Source organism: Asparagus officinalis, chromosome 1, assembly GCF_001876935.1.
Source record: "Asparagus officinalis chromosome 1, Aspof.V1, whole genome shotgun sequence".
Lineage (NCBI taxonomy): Eukaryota > Viridiplantae > Streptophyta > Magnoliopsida > Asparagales > Asparagaceae > Asparagus > Asparagus officinalis.
The window spans coordinates 128858358-128868268 of record NC_033794.1 but is presented as its reverse complement, the minus strand read 5'-3'; the positions used below and the strand labels follow the sequence as shown (position 1 = coordinate 128868268).

The 9911-nt window shown below is 33.7% G+C and overlaps 2 protein-coding genes across 7 annotated transcripts in view; one reads left to right on the top strand and one right to left on the bottom strand.

Annotated features, from left to right (window-relative positions):
* LOC109844920 (cytochrome c oxidase subunit 6b-3) overlaps positions 1-1454 on the bottom strand; it is a 7135-nt gene extending 5681 nt beyond the window's left edge. The window contains exon 1 of one of the 2 annotated variants that reach the window (XM_020414192.1): positions 1340-1454. In XM_020414192.1, coding sequence (XP_020269781.1) covers positions 1340-1348 — 9 coding nt within the window. In that variant the 5' untranslated portion in view covers positions 1349-1454. The remainder of the gene's footprint in view (positions 1-1339) is intronic. The other variant, XM_020414129.1, reaches the window with a different exon arrangement.
* The window catches only part of LOC109844748 (serine/threonine-protein kinase BLUS1), a 30928-nt gene continuing 25292 nt past the window's right edge, over positions 4276-9911 (top strand). For all 5 annotated transcript variants that reach the window (XR_002248157.1, XR_002248136.1, XR_002248151.1 and 2 more), the window contains exons 1-8: positions 4276-4518; positions 6337-6591; positions 7039-7163; positions 7245-7289; positions 7401-7482; positions 8064-8132; positions 8218-8388; positions 8459-8524. Coding sequence is in view for 1 of the 5 variants with exons in the window: in XM_020413889.1 (XP_020269478.1) it covers positions 4360-4518; positions 6337-6591; positions 7039-7163; positions 7245-7289; positions 7401-7482; positions 8064-8132; positions 8218-8388; positions 8459-8524 (972 nt within the window). In the remaining 4 variants the exon portion in view is untranslated. The remainder of the gene's footprint in view (positions 4519-6336; positions 6592-7038; positions 7164-7244; positions 7290-7400; positions 7483-8063; positions 8133-8217; positions 8389-8458; positions 8525-9911) is intronic.

The window sequence follows — 9911 nt, the reverse complement described above, 5'->3', positions numbered from 1 at the left end:
CTGAAGCCTCTAGACGACCACCTATGTACACAGAAATTAACAGATAACTTTCTCCTTGAAAATCCTTTTTTATCGATTTTAAGGTACTCTAAATTTTATTTATTTAAAATTTTAAACACGTTGTCGGATCTTTGATCCGTCTTTTGTCCTTTGTGGACTAACTGAAAAAGTTAAAGGCTTAATCACTTGACTGAAAATTTTAGGATTTTCTCAGTAAGCATGTCTATAATTGAGATGTATACTCATATTGATAGGCATGCCTCACACAGGATAGATTTTAAACAGTAGTATTGTAGTATCATATTCATCCATAGTCATGCTAAGGCCAAAGACAATCCCCAGAACACAATTTGAAAGAACAATCTCGCCCGCCTATAGAATAAGAAATGGCACATACCGAACCATTCTACCTTAAAAACATTGCAAACAGAAAGAGAAAACAAAGAAAATAGATGATTGAGGATGAGTGAGAATATGAGAGTTGCATTTGCTACAATTTGCACTGCTCGCTCTAACATTTTGACCCATCTTTCCGGTGCTGCCATGTAGCATTCTATATAAGTTAATCTATGAGCTTTTTACGCTATCAATCCAAATTAATTGGCATCGAGACAAAAAATGCCAACAAGTAAATGACACAATGTGACACACTGAGAGACAGTAAATTCTAACAACTACAGATAAGGAAGAGTTCTCGCATCCAGTGAACCTACTTCATACACTCAATCTGATACAGTTTTACCACAGAGTTCAAACGCTCCTAAATTTCTCATCTTCAAATGTCATAATTCCCCCGTCACGCACATCATAGAATGAATCACTTCTAATAATGTTAACAAACTCTACTTCTCATATTGCTTCTGATCTTCAATTGTATTAAAAGATATTATGTGATGTTACCCTTCAACAGGGGTGTCCAGATTCATTGTATTAGAGTTTTCCTTTAATAAATATTTCTGCAATGTGGTCGCTTATGAGAGATATAACCCTCAATCTTCATAACGAATGAGTAATTTAATACTCTCATCTCAATCTCTGATTGCTACAAGTTGCAAATCTTGTAAACCCGCATAAAATTTGAACAAGAAAATAGTAAAAGGAAGGGGGGTACAAAAAAAAACTTTTCCTCATTCGCAAAACAAATAAATAAAACAAATTGACGAATCGAACGCATACAAAATGAAACCCTAAAGTATCAATTGGCGTGGGCCAAGAGCGTGAAAGTAATCGAAATAGTAAGCAAGAATCATCGAGATCGAATTCCTCTAATGATTGCAAATAATCGCAAACGTAGAAAAAATAAACGTAATTAGATTAAATATAATAATAGTAATAATACCTCCTCCATCGGGATATTGGGAAAAAGAAGGAAGAAGATCCCAAATGCGAACGGGGATTTTTGTGGAGAACGACGCTTTTCTCCCTCTCATAAGTACGTCCTCTTTGGACGCACGCGCTGTTTGCGGATCTTTTGGGCCGAAGTTTGTTAATGGGCTGCATGTTTGGGCCCATTGGGACTAGACTCAGGGTTCATTAGATGCTTATTCATTAGATAGGGTTACTTACATATTACTCAAATCTTCAATGATTCCATGTTTGTCCCTATAATTCAATAGTTGCTCATTAGTCCCTCAAATCCTAAAGGTTCTTGCAATTTGGTCCCTCGATGACAAAAATACCCTCAGTTTGATTTATCTCTTAAAATCCATCTCGCTTAAAAAACTGGTTATTTGCACTTTGGTGCTCTAAAGTTTACGCCTTTTTTAACTGTAAAACCCCAAAGTTTTTTGACACTTTAATACACTAAATTCTATATCTTCTCTTAACTTTGCTTAAAGTTTTTTTTGACACTTTTGTTACTGGAAACTTTAGGGTATCGGAGTTAAAAATGTGCAATCTTAAGATTCGAACATTAAAAAATGTGGAACCTTTGGGGATATGAAAGTTGAAAAATGTTAAAACTTTGGGGTATCAAAGTGTTAAAAAACCAAACTTTGGGGTATCAAAATTAAAAAAAAAGTATAAACTTTGGGGTATCAAAGTATCAAAATATTTTTTTGGAGTATAAAAGTTTTAAAAGTTGTTTTAAACTTTAGAGTGCCGAAGAGCAAATAACCATCCAAAGAAACATTAATTAAGGGGATTTCGGTCATTGAGGGACAAAATTGCAATAACACTCGGATTTAAGGGGCTAATGAGCAATTTCATAAAATTTGAGGGACTAAAATGGATTTACTGAAGATTCGAGGGACTAATATCTGAATAACCCTTTTAAAAATTAGTTGCTTAAATATTTCATATTTTTAAGGCTAAATAGCGCTTAAATACCTTATAATTAAGGACATCTAACTTCGTCCTGCAGGAAAACCATGGTAAAGCTCCATCATTAAGAAGGTAATTTTAGAGTTAATTTTTCATGCTAGTTTCTTGTAAAATATTGAATCGATAGCTTTCTCCTAATACCGTAATACCTATGGATTAATTAAGAGACAGTGGTGGACTCTGCTCATAGGTATCTTGTGTTTTGTAGCATGCATAATGTATAAATACTTTTTGCATCCACTTGCTCTTTTTTCCCCCCCAGAGCATTGTAGATTTTACAGTCATATGATCTTAGATGAAATAATATATAATTTTTAGATGAAATAATGTAGACAAAAGTTTGAGAGTGATATGAATACAAATTGGCGGATGAACAAGTTTCTCAAAGGAAATGAAACCACCGATGTGTTTAAAGAAAATGGCGGTGTAACATCTATAGCTAAGAAGTTTGTATTATGTGGAATGGCTTATAGTTCTTTAGCTTGCATGTGTGTTTGGTTAACCAAATGGATTGTGAGCTCTATTCCTCTGCACCAAGACAATATTTTAATAGACGATAGGACACCGAGGTTCCATATGTAGGGGTGCATTTGGTCCGGATACGGCTCGAGTGTGATACTTATCATATCCATATCCGCTTAGTCATCTCGGATATGAATACAGATACAGATACAGATATACATCGGAAAGGAAAATTCATATCCGTATCCACTACAATCGGATACGGATACATATACACATGCGGATGTATAAGTGGATATGCATGTAGATATAAAAACAGATATGAGAAGACTAGTAGTATTGAAATAAATATTAGCCATGTGATACAAAAGAGCTCATTAACAAGTTCATTATATCTGAAATTAAAGCTAAGATTAGACATCTTGATCATCAAATTTAACCTCAAATCCATAATCTAAGTATTAAAACTATAGTAATAGGATGACTAATATGTTTTCGGATACGGATCCGGATATTTCACTACAAAACAATTTCCTATCGGTTATATATTTGAGTAAGTATATCTATGTTCTAACAGATACAGTTACATATACTTTCTCAGATACAGATACGGTTTAGCACCCGTAGCTGCACAAGTCCCTTCTCTCTCAGAAAAGAACAATCCAACTCACGGCATGGTTAATAATTATTCTTTAGTATCGTATGAAGAAATTATTTCTAATATTCGGAACTGTTCGGCTCGATTTTTTTTTAAATATAACTATAATTGCTACATAGATAATTCGTAAGAGCTCATTTTCATGGTACAATTCCTATTGAAATTTGATGAATGTAATCCTAGACGTCCGTGGCCTTAATATGAGATTGGACAAATTTTTAAAACCATCCTTTTTTAAAATTTATTTATAAAAAACGATCCATTTAAACTTTAATTACAAAAACAGACCTAGTTGGATGAAACTGGGTCTGTTTTTTAAAAAAAAATTTCAAACTTTACGGGAGTTGAACTCCCGTGAAGTTTTGTTATGAGAAAAAACTTTACGGGAGTTCAACTTCCGTAAAGTTTAAATTTTTTTTTTTCAAAAACAAACCCAGTTTCATCCAACTGTGTCTGTTTTTATAATTAAAATTAAAAAAAATTATTTTTGGAAATAAATTTCAAAACCGGATGGTTTTAAAAATTTGTCCATATGAGATTTGGTCTGATGCAAAGCGAGAAAGGTGTTCGGCTGTTGCGCGAATTTCTAAAAAAAGCACATGTTTGAATCCCGAGGAGGATTCCCGGCGATTCGCGCCGCTCCCTAACAAACGCATTCGTCATCCCACCCAAACATCCACCCACCCTTTTTCCGCTGCGAGCGGGACCCACACAGTTTGTTATTTCGTGGGGCCCGGCAATAAATGTCGCAAATCCAAGTGGCGCGCGCTTTTCCGATACAAATAAGCCCCCTGAGGCGGCCCGAGACCTCTCCAAACCTCTTTTTTTTTTTGTTTTAGGTTCATTTTCCATCGCTCTCTCGTTTCCTCCGACTTCAGATCTAGGGCAGAAAATTGTGCTGAAATTAGGGTTTCTTGATGGAGAAGAAGAAGTATCCGATGCGAGCGGAGGATTACAGGCTGTTCGAGATGGTAGGGCAGGGGGTCAGCGCTTCTGTTCGTCGAGCGCTCTGCGTCCCGTTTGACGAGGTCGTCGCCATCAAGATCCTTGATTTCGAGAGGGACAACAGCGATCTGGTTATTGAATCCTGATTCTCGATCCATTTTATTTATCATCATTTTTATCATGGTTAATCTTGTTTCTCGTAATTCTAGGTTTTCAATAATTTCCCCCCGAATGGATGTATTAATTAGGATCTGGCTCTGTTTTGGTCTCGAAATTGCCAATTGATTGGGAAGGGATAATATTTTCGTTGGTTTGCTCCTCGATTTTGGGAATAGGACACCTCTTAGTTTGCGGTATCAGTGACTTGACTTTAACCTGTATAACCACTTTTTTAGTGTTAGATGAACATTTATTGCTGTAATGTTGTAATTTGTTAGAAATATATGTGGCATATTAAGCAACTATTATCTTTTGTTTTCTTATTTCATTCTAAGGCAAATTTCTCAAACTGAACCGTATATATGAGACCTTTGAGCCTAGTTCAAACTGAAACACTTTTAAGAAAATGTCCTCCTATAAGCCTGGAAAATCCTTGAAAACTTCTAATTTATGATGCCTACTTTGAAACTAGAACAATCTTTTGCATAAAAAATACTCTCCGGTGTATAAGCTCATTTTTTACTTTTATTAACTAAAATTTGTAGCCTCTTGGCATTGAGAGAGGAAGTGAAAGTACATTTTTTTAACATACAAATACCTTTCTTTAAAAAGTAACTTAAAACAAAAAAGAATGTAGCAGAAGCTAAGAAGTTAACTCTAAAGAAGTAATGGAGATAAAAAAATCAATATAAAAGATAATACATTGAATTTAAAATTCTTCATAAATGAGCAGGGAATGCAGTGCCCATTAATTACCTGTTTTCTTTCTACTTGACACACGAAACTTGATATACACCAAACTCTGGGCTAAAGAAGTGCTTTAGCAGTCTTTACAGCATTCCTTAAGGTGAAACATGCTATCAGTACAGCTGTTTTCTCTACTTTGTTTTTCAGGAGAAAAAAAAGCGACTATGTTGATCATATAGATTTCAAATAAGAATCTCATGGCCTCTTTGTTCACTCTTGTCAGTTGTCAATTCTATCCTTTTCCAAAAAAAAAAAGTTTTTTATGATATGTTAAGTAGATCTTTTGAACTCTAAATTCTAGTACAATATTGTAGTTAATTTTTGTGATTTTTTAAATGTAAATATTTATAACAGTTGAAACTAAAGGTGATCTCTAGACAAAGAAATAAGCTTTTCAAACATTTATTGTCTGAGACTGCGAGGGAGTGGGTGTTGAATTATGAGGTCTCATGACTTACCTTCATAAATTGGCTGTACCCCTGCTTCAACTTTCTGCTGCTTCCAGAATATCCTCTGTTTCTTATACTAATAGCTACTTGGTTGCTCAAGACATTGCAAACTTTTCCTTCTATGTGTTAGATGAAATTCCACTACATAAAGAAGAACATCCTACTTTATCATGATATGTTTCATTGAGGATACCATAGTTCTTTAATTTGTCATCAATGAAGCGTTTTTCTTTATTACCCAAGCTACATTTTCATGCAAGCGGTTTTTTTAAACTGGTAAATGAGATTTTACTTCAACCTCTTAACCGGAGCAAAATAGAATACAAATACATATCATTACAGGTCATAAGCATAACAAAGTACATTATACAAGAAAAATTAGGGGAGCTGGGTAAAGCAGTTATCCAACTGCCTAGTAATAATTTCTTTATCCAACATCATCTAGCCTTCAGATGTTTTTGTTTAATACTTTGTTTAATACTTTGTGTCCTGGTAGTTATTGGTATGTGGCTCACGATTTATGTGATTTATCGATGTGAGTGATTATATTTGCTATTATTTCCAAAGACATTTAACTTATTGCTGTTTATGCAGAATAACATCTCTCGCGAGGCCCAAATAATGCTCTTGATTGACCATCCCAATGTGCTTAAGGCGCACTGCTCCTTTGTGAATGACCATAACTTATGGGTTGTCATGCCTTATATGGCAGGAGGATCTTGTCTTCACATAATGAAGTCTGTGTACCCCAATGGTTTCGAGGAAGTTGTCATTGCTACAATACTACGTGAAGCATTAAAAGGTCTAGTTTATCTTCATCATCATGGGCACATACATAGAGATGTAAAGGTACTAAGTTTGAAGATTTTTTTTGGACTAATTGAATGCACATCACAATCTTGTCTAGTTTACTGACGGGTTAAGTAGGCTAATAAAAGTATTCATACTTTGTGAGTTGTTGGGTAAACTGCAATTTGATATTTCTTCATCTTTCAGAACAAACTAGGGTAACTGGTTTCACATGCCTCCTTTCTTCCCACTTTAGGATTTTTCAATTGCATTCTCCTTTTATTCTACATGTTTTTTTCCTGATGAATTTCACAAGTCACTCATGTGCCTACAGAAACAAAATGTGGCTAGCTAACTAACAAACATTAACTTTTAAAATCTCTATCTTCTCCTTTTCATACCGTGATTTATGTCCTTAGGTTATGTCATATGTTGTTAATGCCATCATATTTTCCTAGAATTTTCTTAATGTTCGATTATTCTAGTAATATTTCCATTGACTTCCAGGCTGGCAATATCCTAGTTGATTCTAAAGGTCGGATTAAGCTGGGAGATTTTGGAGTTTCAGCTTCTCTGTTTGATTCGGGTGACCGGCAACGCTCAAGGAATACATTTGTTGGGACACCTTGCTGGTGCACATAAAAAACCTTGCAAACTTATGTATTTATATCTATTCACAATTTCAGTTTTTTAGATTTGCCCATTCTTTTTAGGATGGCACCTGAAGTGATGGAGCAACTTCATGGTTATGATTTCAAGTTAGTCTTTTACTTTCTTTTAGCTATCTATCCATAATACAATTTTATTTTCACATTAGTTCCATTGGATGTTTCTTCTCAGTTATGGTGTTATAAACAAATGAAATGCAGGGCTGACATATGGTCTTTTGGGATAACTGCTTTGGAACTTGCTCATGGCCATGCTCCCTTTTCAAAATACCCTCCAATGAAGGTAATTTTTTCAAATAAAAGTAAGTGTTAAAAATAAATTATTAAAAAAACAGAGTATTAAAAATAAATTATTAAAAAAACAGATTATCATAAACGTGCTCATATTTTGGAGTATCCCACCTAGATTTCACAATTTATGATAGCTGTTGAATATTTTTTAACAAAGTTATTAGCCATAGGGCTTTAGATTTGTGTTCATACATTCACTTTAAAGTGCATTTATGCATTGTCAAAAGTCAGCATAACTCATGACACATTTGATTTATGAAGTAACCTATTGGATGTAAAAGTGTTCAATTTCCTTCCTAATCTTTAATGTAAACTCTTTACCTCGAGGATTATTGATTAGTATTTATAGAAAAACTTTGTAATACAAGTAACTAATTCACTTTCGTGATCCGTCAATAGCTGGTTAATTCATATGAGGTTTAGTAACAAATTCAGTTTTTCTATGGACTCTTATCTAATTTCAATCTTATTTCCTTTATTTTTTTTGTCGTTAAAGTTATGCATATTCTTCATGATATCTTTAGCTGTCACCATAAAGGAAGATAGGGATTTCTAATTCGTATCATTTTTCAGGTCCTTCTTATGACTTTGCAAAATGCACCTCCAGGTCTTGACTATGAAAGGGACAGGAAGTTTTCGAGGGTGAGTTTCTCATAAAATTACAGTAAATAAGTATCTTTCTCAAAATATTGATTCTCACGTAATAAGCTTTTTCTTTTGCTTTTAGTCTTTTAAACATATGATAGCTATGTGCCTGGTGAAAGATCCTACAAAAAGGCCTTCTGCTCAAAAGTTGTTAAAGGAGCCTTTCTTCAAACAAGCCCGATCTCATGATTACATATCACGTAAGATTTTGGAGGGGTTGCCTACTCTTGGTGATCGCCATCAAGCCTTGAAGGTATGCAACCATGTTCTTTTACAAGGATTTGAATATAGGAGATAACCATAAGAGTCCTAATTGAATGCAGGAGAAGGAAGAAGATATGCTTGCACAAAAGAAGATTCCTTATGGGAAAAAGGAAGAACTATCACAGGTTTGTCATCTTACTCCAAAAGTTTCCGATTCGTTGATATTCACTTGTGTGTTAAATAGGAACTGTAGATAATATCTTATTCAAGAAGAGGGGTCAGAGTTAAGGTTATTGTTATTATTTAAATTGTTTGCTTTAGACCTACTGCATCAGAAATCATATCTTGCAGTTATTAATGTTTTCCCGCACTACTGTGAAGTTTATCATGTTATATTTTCCTGTACTACTGTGAAGTTTATCATGTTATATTCTTCTATATTTTCTTGCAACAACATGCTGAACTTATGGAAAATTGTGTCATAGAAAAAGTACCTAGTAAATTGTTGAAAAGGCTCGATCTAGTTGTGAATATCCATCTGTTAATGTGAAAACCCTAGAGTGATCATTAGCTCTCTCTTAAATGTTATTTATAGTGTTTAGAGAAACAAAGAAGTTTGTTCCTAACCAATATAGGACTAAGCAACTAGGAATAAACAACTCTCTCAACACTCCTCCTCATACATATTGTACATGCCCAGCTTGTTATAAATAAAAATTCGTTCATGTTCTCCCAAGAGGTTTTCTAAGAATGTCTGCAAGATGATGTTCTGATGGTATGTGTTTGGCTATAATGATTGTCTTCTCCATCTTCTTAGACACTACGGAGGATAACCTATCTCTATTAATATATCTCTAACCTAAATTAGCTCGTTAAGTCAAGTATGTCATGGCTCGATACTCGACTCAGATGCAGATCGAGAGATTACACTCTGTTTCTTATTCTTCCATGATATTAGATTTCCTCTAAGAAACACAATACCCAGTAGTTGAGGTCTGTCCTCAAGAGATCCTGCCCAATTTACATCTGAACAATACGGTGTGTGTGAACAGTGGCTATGAGCAGTAACTTTAATATGAATATGCATTGCAGACTGATTTCATCAATAACTTTCGATCCGGGTCTCTAAACTTCTCATAAAATTATCTTAAATAATCTTTTAAAATAATAAATTTATTTATTTAAAAAGAACCTTTTTCAAAATAAATTCTTTTAATATATTTCATTATAATAAATCTAAAATAATTTATTTTCCAAAATAAATTCCTTTAAATTATTTATTATTATTCTAAAATGATTCTTTTTCCAAAATAAATTCTTTTAATTTATTATAATTATTCTAACATAGTCTTTAAAATATTTCTTTTTCTTGAAAATAATTCTTATCTTTACAGAATACTATTTATCACAGTATTATTATTTATTACTATTTAATATCATTCGTCAAATAACACGTGCAGATTATCACAGATACACGCTACAACATAATCATATCATAGTCTAATATATGCATATAACAGATCTAAAAATTTAGATTTGAGGAATGGGATCTTGCCTCGGGTTATTGTCGAA